General features: G+C 42.8%; 1 protein-coding gene across 8 annotated transcripts in view; it reads right to left on the reverse strand.

Annotated features, from left to right (window-relative positions):
- The window catches only part of frmd4a (FERM domain containing 4A), a 496,550-nt gene that overhangs the window by 175,890 nt on the left and 300,800 nt on the right, over nt 1–19,860 (reverse strand). For all 8 annotated transcript variants that reach the window (XM_073066422.1, XM_073066423.1, XM_073066424.1 and 5 more), the window contains one exon: nt 15,238–15,332. In XM_073066422.1, the coding sequence (XP_072922523.1) occupies nt 15,238–15,332 (95 nt within the window). The remainder of the gene's footprint in view (nt 1–15,237; nt 15,333–19,860) is intronic.

Raw genomic sequence — 19,860 nt, forward strand, 5'->3', positions numbered from 1 at the left:
GTCTACGCCTCTCCCTGCCTCAGTGAAGCAGCCAGCATAATCAAAGACCCCACCCACATTGGACATTCTCTCTTCTCCCCTTTTCCATTGGGCAGAACAGACAAAAACTTAAAATAGCAACACAGACAAAATGCTGGAGGAACTCAGCAGGTCAGGCAGCATCTATGGAGAGGAATAAACAATGTTTCGGGCCAAGAATCTTCATTGGGACTGGGAAGGAAGGGAGCAGAAACTAGGTATAGAATTAAACACAAGAGATTCTGGAAATCGAGATTCTGGAAAAGAGATGCTGGAAATCGAGAGCAACACATACAAGATACAGGAGGAACTCAGGAGGTCACACAGCATCTATGGAGGGGAACGAACAGTCAATGTTTCAAGCTGGGACCTTTCATTGGGTCTGATCCAGGATTACGAGTCTTCGTGTGGGGTCTCAGCCCAAAATATCGACTATTCATTCCCCTACATAGATGCTCTCTGACCTGCTGATTTCCTCCAGCATTTTGTGTGTGCTGCTTTGGCTGAATCTGTAGTGTTTAAGGAAAGCATGAGAGCATGTATCAGGCTCAAAGACAGTTTCTACCCCACTGTTATAAGACTAATAAATAGTGCACTAATTCAATAAGATAGACTTTTGACCTCACAATCTACCTCGTCACGATCTTGCACCTTATTGTCTGCCTGCAATGCACTTTCTCTGTAACTGTTCCTCTTTATTCTGCACTCTGCTATTGTTCTACCTCAGTGCACTGTGTGATGATTTGATCTGTATAAACAAAAAGCAAGGTAAGTTTTTTTTACACTGTACCTCTGTACATTGGACAACAATAAACCAATTCCAATTCCAATAAATAGTTAGAGTCTTTTTTTCCATACCAGAGGACGTAACTTGAGGTGAAAGGGGAAAGGTTAAAGGAGATGCGCAGGGCATGTATTTTCTGTAGAGTGGTGGATGCAGAGTGTAGTCAAGAGTGCCCTTGGAGTATTGTGTGCAGTTCTGGGTGCCCTATTATAGGGCAGATGTTGAGGCTTTGAAGAGGATGCAGAAGAGGTTTACCAGGATGCTGCCTGGATTAGAGGGTATGAGCTAGAAGGAACAATTGGACAAACCTGAGTTGTCTTCTTTGGAGTGATACAGGCTGAGCAGTGACCTGATAGTTTATAAGATTATGAGAGGTGTAGATATAGGAGACAACCAATATTTTTTCCTCAGGGTCAAAATTTTGACCCTATTATAGGTAGGATGTCGAAACTTTGGAGAGGGTGCAGAAGAGGTTCACCAGTGACTCTATCAAGGCCTTTCACCATTCAATAGGTTTCAAAGAAGTCACTCCTTATTCTTCTGAATTCTAGTGAATACAGGCCCAGAGCCATCACACATTCTTCATATGACAAAACGTTCAACCATGGTATCATTTTTGGGATCTTCCTTTGCACCATCTCCAGTTTCAGTACATCCTTTTTAAGGGCCCAAAACTGCTCATGATACTCCAAGTGAGGCCACACCAGTGCTTTATAAAGTCTTAACATTACATCCTTGCTTTTATATTCTAATCCTCTTGAAATGAATGCTAACATCACATTTGCCTTCCTCACCACAGACTCAACCTTCAAATTAACCTTTGGAAATCCTGCACAAAGACTCCCAAGTCCCTTTGCTCCTCAGTTTTTTGTATTTTCTCTCCATCTAGAAAATAGTCAACCTTTTCATTTCTTCTATCAAAGTGCACAACCATACACCTCCTGACACTGTATTCCATCTGACATTTCTTTGCCCATTCTCCTAATCTGTCTGTCCTTCTGTAGCCTACTTCCTTGAAACTACCTGCCCCTCCACTGACCTTCATATCGTCTGCTAACTTTGCAACAAAGCCATCAATTCCATCATCCAATCATTGACATTTAACGTAAAAAGAATCGGTCCCAACACAGACCCCTGTGGAACACCACTAGTCACTGGCAGCCAACCAGAAAAAGACTCCCTTTATTCCCACTCTTTGCCTCCTGCCAATTAGCCACTGCTTTACCCTTTCCTGGGCTTGTAGCTTGTTAAGCAGCCTCATGAGTTGCCTTATGAAAATCCAAACATCACAACATCAACCGATTCTCCTTTGTCTATCCTGCTTGTTATTTCTTCAAGGAATTCCAACAGATTTGTCAGGCAAGATTTTCCCTTGAGGAAGTCATGCTGACAATCACCTATTTTATCATGTGCCTCCAAGTATCCTGAGATCTCATCATTAATTATTGACTCCAACATCTTCCCAATCACTGAGGTCAGACTAACTGGCCTAGTTTCCTTTCCTCTGCCTCTCTCACTTCTTGAAGAGGGAGAGACATTTGCAATTTTCTAATCTTTTCAAACCATTCCATAATCCAGTGATTCTTAAAAAAACATAGAAATCTACAGCACATTACAGGCCCTTTGACCCACAATGTTGTGCCGACCATGTAACCTACTCGAGAAGCTGACTAGAATTTCCTTACCACATAACCTTTATCTAGGTTCCATGTACCTATCTGAGAATCTTTTAAAAGACCCTATTCTATCTGCCTCTACCACCTTCACTGACAGTGCATTCCATGCACCCACCACTCTCTGTGTGAAAAACTTACTCCTGGTGTCCCCTCGGTATCTATTTCCAAGCACCTTAAAACTATGTCCCCTTGTGTTAGCCATTTCTGCCCTGGGAAAAAGCCTCTGGCTATCCACATGATCAAAGCCTCTCATCATCTTATATACCTCTATCAGGTCACCTTTCATCCTCCATTGTTCCAAGGAGAAAAGGCCAAGTTCACTCAACCGATTCTCATAAGGCATTCTGTCCAATCCAGGCAACATCCTTGTAAATCTCCTCTGCACTCTCTCTATAGTATCCACAACCTTCCTGTAATGAGGTGTCTAGGACTGAACACAATACTCCAAGTGGGGTCTAACTAAGGTCTTATATAGCTGTAACATTACCTCATGGCTCTTGAACTCAATCTCACGGTTGATGAAGGTCAACACACCATATGCCTTCTTAACATCAACTGTCAACCTACACAGCAGCTTTACTGTCTTGCTGATCCGCCACATTGCCAAGCTTCTTACCATTAATATTATATTCTGTCTCCAAATTTGACCTACCAAAATGAACCACTTCACACTTATCTGGGTTGAACTCCATCTGCCACTTCTTAGCCCAGTTCTGCATCCTATCGATATCACACTATAACCTTTGAAAACCCTCAAGACTATCCACAACACCCCCAACTTTTGTGTCATCAGCAAACTTACTAACCCACCCTTCAGATCCAGGTAAGGCGACACTTCACCTGTGAGTCGGCTGGTGTGGTATACTGCGTCTGGTGCTCCCGGTGTGGCCTTTTATATATTGGTGAGACCCGAAGCAGACTGGGAGACCATTTCGCTGAACACCTACGCTCGGTCCGCCAGAGAAAGCAGGATCTTCCAGTGGCCACACATTTTAATTTCACGTTCCATTACCATTCTGATATGACTATCCATAGCCTCCTCTACTGTCAAAATGAATCCAAACTCAGGTTGGAGGAACAACACCTTATATATTGGCTGGGTAGCCTCCAACCTGATGGCATGAACATCGACTTCTCTAACTTCCATTAATGCCCCTCCTCCCCTTCTTACCACATCCCTGACATATTTAGCTGTTTGCCTGTTCTCCATCTCCCTCTGGTGCTCCCCCCCTCTTTCTTTCTCCTGAGGCCTCCCATCCCATGATCCTTTCCCTTCTCCAGCTCAGTATCACTTTTGCCAATCACCTTTCCAGCTCTTAGCTTCATCCCACCCCCTCTGGTCTTCTCCTATCATTTCGCATTTCCACCTCCCCCCACTACTTTCAAATCTCTTACTATCTTTCCTTTCAGTTAGTCCTGACGAAGGGTCTCGGCCCGAAACGTCGACAGTGCTTCTCCTTATAGATGCTGCCTGGCCTGCTGCGTTTCACCAGCATTTTGTGTGTGTTGTTGTTTGAATTTCCAGCATCTGTAGATTTCCTGGTGTTAACCCAACCTTCTACTTCTTCCTCCAGGTCATTTATAAAAATCACAAAGAGGAGGGGTCCCTGAACAGATCCCTGCAGAACACCACTGGTCACCGACCTCCATGCAGAACACCAACCATCTACAACCACCCTTTACCTTCTGTGGGCAAGCCAATTCTGGATCCACAAAGCAAGGCCTCCTTGGATCCCATGTCTCCTTAACTTTCTGAATGAACCTCAAATGGGGAACCTTATAAAATGCTTTACTGAAATCCATATACACTACATCCACTGCTCTACTTTCATCAATGTGTTTTGTTACATCCTCAAAGAATTCAGTCAGGTTCGTAAGGCATGACCTGCCCTTGATGAAGCTATGCTGACTATCCATAATCAGAATATGTCTCTCCAAATGCTCATAAATCCTGCCGCTCAGGATCTTCTCCGACAACTTGCCCAACACTGAAGAAAGACTCACTGGTCTTCCTGAAAGATCATTACTAATGCCACCACAACCTCTTCAGCCACCTCTTTCAGAACCTGAGGTGTACACCATTTGGTCAGGGTGACTTATCTACCTTCAGACTTTCAGTTTCCCAAGAACCTTCTCTCTAGTAATGGTAACTTCAGACACTTCATGACCCCTGACATCTGGAACTTCCACAGTGAAGACTGATGCAAACTACTTATTCAGTTTGTCTGCTATTTCCTTGTCCCCCATTATTACCTCTCCAGCATTGCTTTCCAACAGTCCGATATCCACTCTCACCTCTCTTTGACACTTTGTGTATCTGAGGAAACTTCTGGTATCCTCTTTAATATTATTGGCTAGCTTACTTTTGTATTCCACCTTTTCTTTCTTAATTATTTTTTTAGTTGCCTTCGGATTGTTTTTAAAAGCTTTCAAAGGCTTCCTAACTTCACACTAATTTTTGCTCTATTATATTCCCTCTCTTTGTCATTTATGTTGCTTTTGACTTCTCGTTAGCCACGGTTGTGTCATCTTGCCTTTAGAATACTTCTTGCTCTTTGGGATGTATATATCCTGTGCCTTCTAATTGCTTTCAGAAATTCCAGCCATTGCTGTTCTGCCGTCATCCCTGCCAGTGTTCTTTTCTAATCAGTTCTGGCCAACTCCTCCCTCATGCCCCTGTAACTCCCTTTACTCCCCTGTAATACTGACACATCTGACTTTAGCTTCTCCTTCTCAAATTTCAGGGTGAATTCGATCATTTAATGATCCCTTGTCCCTACCGGTTAGTAGGTTAATTGTCCTGTAACTAGGTTAGGATTAACCAGGGTTGTGGGGTTGCTGGTATGGCACAGCTCAAAGGTCTGGAAGGGTCTACTCTGTGCTGTATCGCTAAAGAAAATAAATAAATGAAAAAAAAAAACACAAAATTGCAATGGAGGTACCGAATGTTGCAATTATAAGGCAAATTTTAAAGTCATTACTGCAATTTACATAATTTTCATGCATCATCTGTTTTGTTCGAAACCTCACCCTGAATGTATTAAACCAATAAAACTTAAAATGATGTATGCTTGTTTCTCTAAAAGCTGTTTCAGTGGTTCATTTGGTTGTTCTCTCGCGCTGACTGGCAGCTGTTTACATTGAAAACACTCACTTTATAAACACAGTTTCAATGCCAAATGTTGTTGTAAAGACTTGAAGGGTGTAGGAGGATTTTAATAAAGCACGTACTGCTGGATTGGAATGGAATTGCTTTATTATTGTACCAAGATACAGTGAAAAGCTTGTCTTGTATATTGTTCAAAGAGATCAAACACAGAGTATTAAGGTAGAACAAGGTAAACAATAACAGAATATAGTGTAAAAGTTACCAAAAAAGTGCAATGCTGGTAAACTATAAAGTGCAAGATCATGAAGAGGTGAGGCCTAAAGTCCATGTTATCATTTAAGAGGTCTGTTCAAGAGTCTGATAAAAGTGTCTTTGAGCCTGGTGGCGTGTGCTTTTGTAACTTGTGACTGATGGGAGGGGGGAGAAGAGAGAACGTCCAGGGTGGGTGGGGTCTTTGATTATGCTGTCTGCTTTACTGAGGTAACGAGCAGTATAGACAAGAGTCCATGGAGGGCAGGCTGGTTTCCATGATGTGCTGAGTTGTGACCTCAACCCTCTGCAGTTTCTAGTGGCCTTGGGCAGAGCAGTTTCTGTCCTAAGCTATGATGCAACCAGACAGAATGCTCTCAAAGGTCCATCGATAAAAATTGATAAGGGTTGATGGAGACATTTTGAATTCCTTTAGCCTTCTGAGGAAGTAGAGACCCTGGAGAGCTCTCTTAGCCATGAATCATCACCCCTCCAGGATGTTAATTGGGACTTTATCCAAAGTAAATTTTATTATCCAAGTACATATATGTCACCACATACAACCCTGGGATTCATTTTCTTGTGGGCATTTTCAGCAAATCTATGGAATAGTAACTATAACGGGATTAATGAAAGATCAACCAGAGTGCCGAAGACAACAAACTGTGATGCTCCTGTACTTTCTACCTGAAGGTAGCAGCGAGAAGAGAGTGTGAGCTGGGTGGAGGGGAGCCTAATGATGGATGCTGCCTTCCTATGACAGTGTTTCATGCAGACGTGCTCAATGATGGGGAGGGCTTTACCGTGATGTACTGGACCATATCCACTATTTCTTGCCAGATTTTCTCTTCAAGGGCATTGATGTTCCCATTCCAGGCTGTGATGCAGACGTCCACTACACATTGATACAAGTTTAACAAAGCTGAAGCTGTTTTATACCCTGGAGTGCAGGAGATTTAGGGGTGACCTTATCAAAGTGTATAAGATCATAAATGCACAGACTCTTTTTCCAGGGAACTAAAAACTCGAGGGCATAGGTTTGAGGTGACAGGGAGCAAGATTTAAAAAGGACATGATGGCAGCACCCAGAGGGTGGTGGGTATGTGAGCTGAGCTGCCAGAACAAGTGGTTGAGGCAGGTATAAGACTCAAATAATATATTCAAAAGACATTTGGATAAGCACATGGATATGAAAGGAGTTCCTATTCGAGCAGCTTAAATCCCTGGGACTGCACATCTCACACAACCTCTCATGGTCCCAGAACATATCCTCCACAATCAAGAGAGCTGGTCTATACATGTTCATACTCACGATACTCACGTCATTCTACAGATGTGCAGTATAAAGAGCATCCTAACAAGCGACATGGTATGGAAACTGCACTGCAGCGGACAGGGAGACTCTGCAACGGGGAATTAAAACTGCCCGTCACACCAGCCTACCCGTCTTCATGGACATACATACAGGAAGGTTCTGGAACAGGGCCAGTAACATCATGAAGGATCCCACCCACCCTGCTCCTGGACTGCTTGTCCCATTTCCAACAGGGAGGAGGCTATGTAGCATCCATGCTTTGACAATGAAACTCAGAAACAGTTACTTTCCACAAGCAGTAAGGCTGATCAACACCTCCACCCACTACCACTGCATCCAAATCAGCCACTTTATAATTTCCTGTCAGAGTCACTTATGTTCATATATTCCAGCACTTTTAGACCATAAAACCATAAGGCATAAGAGCAGAATTAGGCCATCTGGCCCATCGAGTCTGCTCTGCCATTCAATCGTGGCTGACCCTTTTTTTTTCTCCTCCCCAAACCCAGTTCCCGGCCTTCTCCCCATAACCCTTGATGCCACGTCCAATCAAGAACATATCAATATTTGCTTTAAATACACCCAACGACCTGGCCTCCACAGCTGCATGTGGCAACAAATTTCACAAATTCAGCACCCTTTAGCTAAATAAATTTCTCCGCATCTCTGTTTTGAAAGGATACCCCTCTATCCTGAGGCTGTGTCCTCTCGTCCTAGACTCCACCACCATGGGAAACATCACTTCCACATCTACTCTGTCTAGGTCTTCAACATACAAAAGGTTTCAATGAGCTCCCCTCTGAGCCTTCTGAATTCCAGTGAGTACAGACCCAGAGCCATCAAACGTTCCTCATATGATAACCCTTTCATTCCTGGAATCATCCTTGTGAAATTTATGGACACACAATCAGTCAATATTGTTGCTATTCCTCTCTGTGCCTGGTGGTGCACTGGGTGGCAACCTTGCCGTTTCTTTAGCGTTTTTGTTTGTTTTTTATGAGGCCGATTTGCTCGCTCGACACTCAACCCAGCACGGATGGAAAGCATGCAAGGAACCGGCTGGATTCGAACCTGGGACCACTCACCTCAAAGTCCAGTGTGGATGCCACTACACCATCAGTCAGCAATCAGTCCATATACACAAGCTAATCTTTTGCATATGTGGCCACACTCAATAGTTACTTTTACATTGTGCTCTACAGGATTGCTTTTATATTTACATTTCTTGTGTTTTTTTATGCTGCATCGGATCCGGAGTAACAATGATTTTGTTCTCCTTTACACTAATATACTGAAGAATGACAATAAACAATCTTGAATCTTGAGAGAGGTACATGCTAAACATGGGCAGATAGGATGAGCTTGCATGGATGAGCTGGGCCGAAGGGCCTGTTTCCATACTGTAACACTCCCTCACTATACTCTCTCAACCACCTCTGGCTGAAACAAGTTGACTGAGAAACTGTTGGTGACATCCTGTACACAGAGTACATCATAGGTAAAGTCTTCCCCTCAGCTGAGCACATCTACAAAGAGCCCTGTTGCAGGAAATCATCATCCATCATTATGGACCCCACTATCCAGAGCACGCTCTCTTCTCACTGCTGCCATCAGGAAGGCACACAGGAGCCTCAGGACCCACACCACCAGGATCAGGAACAGTTATTACCGTTCAACCTTCAGGCTCTTGAACCAGAGTGGGTAACTTCACTTACTTCAACACTGAACTGATTTCACAACCTTTGGACTCACTTTCAAGGACTCAACAACTCAAGTTCCCAATATTATTTACTACTTATGTACTTATTATTATTATTATTATTATTATTTTGTTTTTCTTTTTGTATTTGCTCAGTTTGTTTTCTTTCGTACACTGGTTGGTTGTCTGTCTTTCTGTGTAGTTTTTCATTGATCTTTGTTTTACTGTGAATGTCTGAAAGGAAATGAATCTCAGGGTAGCAGACGGTGACATATATGTTCTTTGATAATAAATTTATTTTGAACTTTTGAACTTTGGGAGCCACTCCTCGTCTTTCACACTTCACATCAATGCACTGTATTTGAAGTCAGGTTTTGCATAGAATTCCTCTGACAGTTTTGTGAGATATGCCGACATTGCAAGTCCCACTTGTTCTCTATTTTATCTTTTGTGATTTTAATTACTCTCTCCAGATGTAAAATTAATAATAGATAGTGTTTTTTTTCTCTCTGAAAAGTGCTTGATTAGAGGAACCGCTCCTGAGCAGTGGAATATTCATCTATAAAAAGTTGAGAGGTAATTATGTGAGGATTCCTACGAGAGCATTTCCTTCTGCAATTCACTCTGATAGTTCCTGCGTTCCACAGCTTTACCAGCCTCACTGCACAGGAGATAAACGGTGGCCTCATATCTCCTTCCACACATCAATGCTTTCCCAATCCTGAGAGCCAGATCCCTCTGCCAGGTTTTCTAACACAATTACAGACAAGTCCATGGTAGTGCAAGAGGTGGTCTGTGGGTGACTGGAGGAACGTATGGGGGGGATGTCAGAAACAAGTCTATGAGAGAGAGAGTGGTGGGTGTGTGGAACACAGTTAGGAATGGTGGTAGAGGCACTTACATGAGGGACATTTAAGAAGCTCTTAGATAGGCACATGGATGATAGAAAAATGGAGGGCTATGTAGGAGGAAAGGGTTAGATTGATCTTCAAGTAGGTTAAAAGCATGGCACGTCATTGTGGGTTGAAGGGCCTGTACTGTGCTGTAATGGTCTGTGTTCTGTGTAACATGTGTCGACTCATCCACAAACGTCAGCAGGTCCAAAGGACAGTGCAAAATGGGTCCTCTCCTCAGTCTTGGAGTACCATTAGAGAACAGGGTCAGGAGTAGGTCACTTGGCCCCTCAACACTGCCCTATCATTTGTTAAGATCTCAGCTGTTAAGTTCTTTTGCCTCGGTACTTCTTATACAGAAGAGCACAGCACTGGAAGGGTTGTTAGGTCCACGATGTTGTGCTAATCTTGATGCTGACTTAGACTCCTGTGTATCATCCACCTCCCTCGATTCCCTTCATATTCTTAAGTCTATTTATTTAAGGTGGTAGGGTGGAGATACGTCTCTACCAAAGGAGGTGTAAGGCGCTCCTTCCCTCTGCTAGCCTGCAGGTCACCTTTGGGCAAGGTGTAGCACCTGCTTAGCCCCTTGACCAGGGACACGTGAAGCCATGGGAGCAGGTGGTGGATGGTGGTATGAGCAGCTGGTGCATATCACAAGTCCTGGTTATGCGACCACTGACAGCAGGCAGACAGTCTCTGAAGAGTATTGATAAAGACACTGCTCAGAAGAAGGCAATGGCAAACCACTTCTGTAGAAAAATTTGCCAAGAACAATCATGGTCACAATGATCGTCATATGACATGGGGCATAATGATGATGATGATTTAAAAGCCTCTTAGACTCCACCAGACAGCTTGCTTCCACTACTACCCCCAGTAACCAATTCCAGGCACTTGTGTAAAAAACAACTTGCCCCTCACATCGTCTTTAAACTTCCCTTCTCTAACCTTAAAGGTATGTCTTCTGGTGTTTGATATTTCAACCCTGGAGAAAAGATTCTGAATGCTTATCCTATCTATGCCTTTCATCATTTTGAAAACCACTATCTCCCCTCAACCTCTGGTGCTGCAGAGAAAACAACCCAAATTTGTCCAACCTCTCCTCATAGCACTGCTCTCTAATCTAGTCAGTATTCTAGTAAACCTCTTCTGCACTCTCTCCACAATCTCCACTTCCTTCCTATAATATGGCGACCAGGACTGTATGCAATTCTCCATGGGCACACAGACTACACGTTCTGTCGGCACTCATCACACTTTGCAGAAAAGACTTGCCCTGAACTTCTCCTTTAACCTTTCCTTGTTCACCTCAAGCTACATTCTCTGGTATGTAAAAGACTCCAACTACTTACTGGAATTTATTATAGTGACATCTTCTCTGAGGATCATCACCTTGTAGTGGTGGAGGGGCTTGCTGAGTTTCCAAGATACCGAGAGCAATGTTGTCTGGCGTTTAGCTCCTGCTGGGTTGCCCATGGCAGTAAGGTCAAGGGGGAAGCTCTAGACAAAGAGCAATTCAACCAAAACCTCAACAGTGGAGTTGGTGGAAGACGATGACACATCACAACGGCAGTGAAGGCGGAGGAAGGCTGCAGCAGTGAGGCAATCTTGCAATGCATGCCACTGGACTGATTCTAATCTGTCCAGGACTGTATAGTGGCTTGAGCTTCCCCTCGTTAAACAAAGTCAAGCAGATAGACAGACATACTTTATTGATCCCGAGGGAAATTGGGTTTAGTTACAGCCGCACCAACCAAGAACAGTGAAGAAATATCGCAATATAAAACCATAAATAATAAGTTAATCATGCCAAATGGAAATAAGTCCAGGACCAGCCTATTGGCATTCTCCATTAAGGGATTCCACCATAACATGCCAGATTAATTCCTGCGGCAAAAGGGGGCAGGATTGTGCCTAGATCGGCCTCTACAGCCACCTGAAGACCCACCAATACACAATCCCTTAGAAGAACATCATACTCAACTCAAAGGATCACTTTGCAATTATTGTCACATCCACCGAGATACAGTGGAAAGCTTGTCTTGCATACTGTTCATACAGATCAGGTCATTACACAGAGCATTGAGGTAAAACAATAACAGAACGCAGAATAAAGTGTGCTATATATGAGTTGTGACTCTGCGGTCCCAGTCTGTCTCACTATATTTCGCTATGTTCTATAGTAACAGCTGACCCTTGTTGGTTGAGAAGTGTCTTGTACCACGAAACAGATCATGTCTCCTTTACTTTAACTCCCACGGGTAAAGTTTTTAACATAATTTCCACGATGCCATTTCAAATAACAGCTTCTACTGTGTGACATCGTAATTAGGCTTTATAAACATTTATTTAATGTGCTAAGTATATTGACATAAACTATATAGTATTCTGCTTGACAAACAGCTTGGCAGAAGCAATTAAAGTTTTTCAAGAATGCTTTGAAAGCATTTTACATAAACATACAGTATATTGCACTTGTTTTTTGGCTAGTACATCTGGATAGTGACAATGAAGGCTCTCATTGTGGGAACAGAGAGAGAGATGCATTATAACTGATCAGATAATAGCTGAACCCTTGTCACTGAAACCTACTGTATATCTATTGTCAGACAGTGATTTTGAGGCACCTTAGGCTGGGTCTTATGGCAAACCATTGTGAATCAAATAAAGTCAACTTATTTGAGGAAACATGGAGGACAAACAGAACCTATGTTGCAACTACAGCATCTTCTACTGATTAGAGCAGGCAAAGTTTGAAGGCACAATGTAATGAGTATGAGTACTGACAAAAAATGATGTGCATGAAATCTCTTCAGTTACTTAGCAATGCTGTCACCGGGTATGCACAGAGCTGAACCATAGACACTGTAAGGCTTGAAGTTTAATAGCATCAATGCACAATACTGCTGAAGGAGGTTCTTTAGATCACTTTCAAACACCAATGTTGGGATCAATCCTCTGTCTTTTCCTTAAATGCTTGCAAGGTCCTTATTATTGCTCTATTGCCCTCTTGAACCACAAACCCCCAGCTCAGTGAGTTGCTGCCACATGGTTGGCTGATAAGATATTTGGATTAATGAGGTATACAGATGTACCTAATAAAGTGGCCTCTGAGTGCAATCCCTGGAGTCAGTTCAACATTCGGCCAGATTCTGCCTGATGTGAGATCTGACTTTTACCCTTTACTCCTTTCCCCAAATCCTGTAATACCTCTGCTTAACAGAAAGCCATCTATCTGTCTTTGACTTTAGTGCCTCTAATAACCTGATTACAGAGATGGGAATAGACTGCAGAGGCTCCACGTAAAAAAAAAGCAATAAATGTCAACATTAATCTCCAATAACATCAACAGTAAGTGTGTGCAAACACCCATTCCAAGTGAGGGTTTTAATAAAGTATGCAAAGAGCAAAGAGGTTAACAGAATTAGACCCCGTAAGCTGCCAAAGTCCAGAAACTTATTGATTACTCAATATAGTTTTATTCTGTTAAATTGATTGTGAAATTCATTTGCACCAGCCAACAGAATCAATCTCAGCCTTACATTTTAGCTCTACTATGGACATACTTCCCTTTCAAATCTGCAGAACTCAGTCTGAGGTTCCTCCTTTGCAGTGAGCTCGAGGGGAGTTGGTATGTCACCAAAGTCTCTGACAGGTTTCTATGAACATGCAAGATCATTTTGACTAGTTGCGTCACTGTCTGGTGTGGAGGCTCCAATGCTCAGGATCTCAAGAGGCTGAAGAGTGTTGTAGACTCAGCAAGCTCCATCGTAGCTACAAGCCTCCCCGCCATTGAGGAAATTATAAGACCGTATGACACAGGAACAGAATTAGGCCATTTGGCCCATCATATCTGCTCCATCATTCCATCATTGCTGACGATTTATTTTCTTTCTTAACCCCATTCTCCTGCCTTCTCCCTGTAACCTTTGACATGCTGACTAATCAAGAACCTATCAATCTCCGCTTTAAATTTTCCCAATTACTTGGCCTTCACAGCCGTCTTTGGCCATGAATTCCACACATTCACCACCCTGAGGCAAAAGGAATTCCTCCTCATCTCTGTTCTAAAGGGACATCCCTCCATTCTGAGACTGTGCTCTCTGGTCCTAGACTCTCCCACTATAGGAAACATTCTCTCTACATCCACTCTATCTAGGCCTTTCAATATTCGATAGGTTTCAATGGGATCCCGCATCCCCATTCTTCTAAACTCCAGCAAGTACAGGCCCAGAGCCTCAAATGTTCCTCATACATTCCTTTCATTCCTGGGATCATTCTTGTAAACCTTTGGGGCCTCTCCAATGCCGGCACATCCTTTCTTACACTTGGGGCCATGGAGAGTGGATCTTTGGAGCCTCAGTTCCGAAGAATGGAGAACTAGCAGCTGTGTTCAACCATGCCAGGTCTCACTGGGGATCCTTTCTGGTGTAAACCAGCCTTTACTGTGGGGGACACCAACAAAAACATTAGCAACCTAGAAATGAGTCCAATCCGATTTCTAGGCACACAGGAGCTATCTATGTCTGGTTCAGAAGCCAGCAGGTACCACATGCCAGCAGTCATGCCTTTAAGCTTTGAACTCACACACACGGGAGTTGAAAGTTTTGAATGTAGAAGAATGAGAGGCAACCTAATGGAAGTTTTTAAAGCTATGAACGACCATTAAAGACTGTTACCATCCACACTGTCCCCAGCATAGGAAGTTCCAAAACTAGGGGCACTGAATAGGATGAGGGGAAAAGATTTAAAAAGGGCCTGAGGGGAAAAGTTTTCACGCATATGGCATGAGCTGCCAGAAGAAACAGTTGAGGCGGGTACAATACTATCATTTATAAGCACTTGGACAGGTTCTTGGAGGGGCAGGGCTTGGAGTAGGTGGGTCAACCACAGGAAATTGGCACTAGCTGGGTGAAGTACCGTGGCCAGCATGCACTGGATGGGCCCAAGAGCTTTCATCCACTCTGTATTGTTCATCTATAAGTCTGAATATTATCACAAGGAATCACTGGAATATGTTCATCCTCTGCACTCTAATATTTGCATTTTTTCAAGAAGACAAAATGAGCAAGTTACATCAATGAATTTTCCGTGATCACACGTCCATCCCATTGGAGATGACTACATAAATGATCCCATCATATGGTCCAGTGGGTGACTTTACAACTTAGAAATGGACATTAAATACAATTAGATGGACATTACAATGGCATTAGATGTGCATCATGATGATATTAGATGCCATTAAATAGACGTAAGATAGCCATTACAATAACCAGAGATGGACATTATGATGACATTATTTGGATATGAGTTGACATTAGATATAACATCGAAGACCCTAAAATAACCAAACGTTAAGGCTCACATTCCTACAGCATGATCTCAGTCCACACTGATGACATCTTCACTCTCTGGTCACCTGCTTATCGCAGGTACCACGTAAGATGGATCCGTGGAAACTCTGGGTAGGCGGAATTGGAGTACTTACGTTTCATCTGTAAATGCTATCCCAAAGTATTCCTTCTCCTTCAGGCTGAAGTGTGATGCCACCAAGTCGAGCAGCTCCTTTGCCAGGAGCTTGGGCTAGAAAAAAAAAACACAAACCATTAGCAGGGTGGCCATCAGCTGGACAAGGGCAACATCCCATGCACAAACAATTTACAGGCCATGCCGCTCAGGGACTTGGGCTATATTATTTGTTTAGTGACTATATGTTTTCCTGCTATCATAGCTTTATATGCTACGTGCTTTTGGTACTGTGTTTTGTACTTTGGCCCCGGAGGAAGGCTGTTTCGTTTGGCTGTATTCATGTACGGCTGAATGACAATCAAAACTGAACTTGTACTTGATGAATGGTCTTGGCCAGAATTGTTGCCTGTTTATCCCTTTCCATAGATGCTGCCTAACCTGTGTGTGTTGCTCTGGATTTCCAGCATCTGCAGAATCTATCATGTTTACAAAGAGGCTTCCTGTCCAGTCACATACATAAAGGGCTTCTATTAATGGAAGAATTATGAACATGTTACAAAAATTCCAGGTATCAGTTCTGAATGGGACTTTACCTAAAGATAACAGCGCTGTCTGTCCAAAGCAACACGCACAAAGTGCTGGAGGAACTCAGCTGGTCAGGCAGTATCTATGGAGGGGAATAAACAGTTGACATTTCGGGCTGAGACACTTCATTAGGATTGAACAGGAAGGGAGAAAGAAGCCAGGTGAAGAAGGTGGGAGATGAGAAAGAATATAAGCACAAAGGTGGTGATAGGTGTAGCCATCTTTATGATCACCACTTAGCACTAAAATTGATTTTTATTTTGTTCTTATTCTGTTCTTTCTTGTAAAAAGGTAATGCCTCAAAAAACTGTTATCCATCATTAAGGACCCCCATCATCCAGGACATGCCCTCTTCTCATTGCTACCATCAAGGAGGAAGTACAGGAGCCTGAAGGCACACAATCAACGTTTCAGGAACAGGTTCTTTTCCTCTGTCATCAGATTTCTGAATGGACAATGTCTCGATGAACACTAACTCAGTATTATTCTCCCTTCTTTTTGCACTAATTATTTAACTTTGTTTTAAAAATATACTTCTTATTGTAATTTTTATTACATATTGAAATGTACTGCTTCCACAAAACAACAAATTTCACGACATATTCCAGTAATATTAAACCTGATTCTGATTTTGATAAATAGATAATAAATGCTTAATTCATGCTTTCTTGTGAATGCTGCTTATCTGATTCTCTGTGCCAGTGATGCTGCTGCAAGTTTCTCATTGCATCTTTGCACACGTGGACTTGTGCAGATGGCAATAAACTCAAGTTTGACTTTGAACTGCTTTTATATCATATTGCCCTTGGAAGTAACTTGTTATATGTAAATAGGCTACTGTAGTTCCCACAAATATGGGTCAAAAAGTATATAATTTATTATAAAGTACTTATATTTTATAAAGAATTATAAACAACTTTATGAATGGTTATAAAGGTTGTCCTGGGGCTAAGAAAGATGCTATGCATAGTGCTGTGTAAAAGTCTTAGGCACATAAGACTCTTACAGAAGCACATACAGAGCCCGTAGAAAGTATTCACCCCACTTGGAAGTTTCCCATGTTTTACAACATTGAATCACAGTGAATTTAATATGGCTTAAGAGATCTAAATTAATTACAAATATAAAACATAAAATAATGATTGCAAAAGTATTCACTCCCTTTAATGTGACACATCAAATTATCACTGGTGCAGCCAATTGGTTTTAGAAGTCACATAATTAGTTAAGTGGAGATCTGATTTTGGAGACCTGTGTGCAGTCAAGGTGTTTCAATTGACTGTAGTAAAAATACACCTGAATTTGGAAGGTTCAACTGCTACTGAGTCAGTATCCCTGGCAAAAACTACACCCTGAACACAACAGAACACTCCAAGCAACTCCGTAAAAGCACAAGCCAGGAGATGGATACAAGAAGCAAACATGAGGAAATCTGCAGATGCTGGAAATTCAAACAACACACACAAAATGCTGGTGGAACACAGCAGGCCAGGCAGCATCTATAAGGAGAAGCACTGTTGACGTTTCGGGCCGAGACCCTTCGTCAGGACTAACTGAAAGGAAAGATAGTAAGAGATTTGAAAGTAGGAGGGGGAGGGGGAAATGAGAAATGATAGAAGACAGGAGGGGGTGGGGTGAAGCTGGGAGCTGGAAAGGTGACTGGCGAAAGGGATACGGAGCTGGAGAAGGGAAAGGATCATGGGACGGGAGGCCTAGGGTGAAAGAAAGGGGGAGGGGAGCACCAGAGGGAGATGGAGAGTAGGCAGAGTGATGGGCAGAGAGAGAGAAAAAAAAGAGGAGGGGGGGAATAACTAAATATATCAGGAATGGGGTAAGAAGGGGAGGAGGGGCATTAACAGAAGTTAGAGAAGTCAATGTTCATGCCATCAGGTTGGAGGCTACCCAGATGGTATATAAGGTGTTGTTCCTCCAACCTGAGTGTGGCTTCATCTTGACAGTAGAGGAGGCCATGGATAGACATATCAGAATGGGAATGGGACGTGGAATTAAAATGTATGGCCACTGGGAGATCCTGCTTTCTCTGGTGGACAGCCCTGATATATTTAGTTTTTTCCCCCCCTCCCCCTTTTTTTCCCTCATTCTCTGCCCATCACTCTGCCTGCTCTCCATCTTCCTCTGGTGCTCCCCTCCCCCTTTCTTTCTCCCTAAGCCTCCACGAGCATTTTGTGGATGGATACAAGAAAATGTCCATTTCACTGAATATCCTTTGGAGTACAGTTAAATCAATTATTAAGAAATGGAAAGGATATGGCACAGCTGTAAATCTGTCTAGAGCAGGCCTTCCTCAAAAACTGAGTGACCGTGCAAGAAGAGGACTAGTGATGGAGGACACCAAGAGACCTATGACAACTCTGGAGGAGTTACAAGCTTCAGTGGCTGAGATGGGAGAGACTGTGCATATAACAACTGTTGCCCGGGTACTTCACCAGTCACAGCTTTATGGGAGAGTGGCAAAGAGAAATCTCAGCTAGAGTTTGCCAGAAAGCACATGGGAGACTCTGAAGTCAGCTGGAAGAAGGTTCTCTGGTCTGATGAAACCAAAATTGAGCTTTCCGGCCATCAGACTAAACACTATGTTTGGTGTAAGCCGAACACTGTACATCATCAAAAACATACTACTGTGGGGATGCTTCACTGCAGCAAGCCCTGGAAGGCTTGTGAAGGTAGATGGTAAAATGAATGCAGCAAAGTACAGGAAAATCCTAGAGGAAAATCTGATGTAGTCTGCAAGAGAACTGTGACTCAGGAAAAGATTTGTTTTTCAGCAAGACAATGACCCCAAGCATAAAGCCAAAGCTACAGAGGAATGGCTTAAAAATAACAAAGTTAATGTCCTAGAGTGGCCAAGTCAGAGTCCAGACCTCAATCCAATTGAGAATTTGTGGCTGGACTTGAAAAGGGCTGTTCACTCATGATCCCCATGCAATCTGACAGAGCTTAAGCAGTTTAGTAAAGAATAATGGGGAAAAATTGAAGTGTCCAGATGTGCAAAGCCAAGAGAGACCTATCCACATTGACTCACAAGATTACAAGACAAAGGAGCAGAAGTAGACCATGCGGCCCATCGAGTCTGCTCCGCCACTCCACCATGAGCTAAACTATTCTCCCATTTAGTTCCAATTTCTGGCTTTTTCCCCATATCCCTCATATCCCCATATCCTCAAGACTGTAATTGCTGCCAAAGGTGCATCTACTAAATACTGACTTGAAGGAAGTGAATACTTATGCAATCAGTTATTTTGTGTTTAATAACTGTAATACATTTAGACCAATTTGTAGAAATTTGTTTTCACTCTGACACAGAAGAGTCTTCCCTGTTGATCAGTGTCAAAAAAGCCGAATTAAGTCCACTGTGATTCAATATTGTACAACAATAAAACCTGAAAACTTCAAGGGGGGGGGTGAATATCTTTTATAGTCATACTATAACTATGACTAGGGTGCCGAAGACTTTTGCACAGTAATGTATTTGTCAATGTGGAGTAGAGAGCAGGTTTGTAACTCTGGCGGGAGTAAAGAATGCTGGGAATGGTGAGGATGGAGTGCTGCGGGAGGGGTGTGGGATAGGTGGCAGAGCTGGAGAGCCAAGGGTAGGGGTATGGCAGGGGTGAAGACACACCCAGCCCTGAGACACCAGGCAAGGCCATTTGATACCAAACAATTGGTTTATTGATTGTTACAGAATGTCTCTCTGGTGCTTCCTGTTCCTTCCCCTCTCCCTTCCCCTTTTCCCAACCATGATTCCCCTCTCCCTGATCTCTTCCCGCTCTCAGTCCACAATAGAGACCCACATCAAAATCAGGTTTATCATCTCTCACATGTCATGAAATTTGTTTTCTTTTGTGGCAGCAGTACAGAGCAAAACGTAAAATTACTACAGAACGATGCAAACGCCTTAGGCATAATCTCTCTCTCTCTCTCTCTCTCTCTCTCTCTCTCTCTCTCTCTCTCTATATATATATATATATATATATATATATACATACATACACAGTATACGTGTGTTTAAAATTTTTACACAGTCACACAATAGAGT

Source organism: Hemitrygon akajei, chromosome 14 (genome assembly GCF_048418815.1).
Source record: "Hemitrygon akajei chromosome 14, sHemAka1.3, whole genome shotgun sequence".
Lineage (NCBI taxonomy): Eukaryota > Metazoa > Chordata > Chondrichthyes > Myliobatiformes > Dasyatidae > Hemitrygon > Hemitrygon akajei.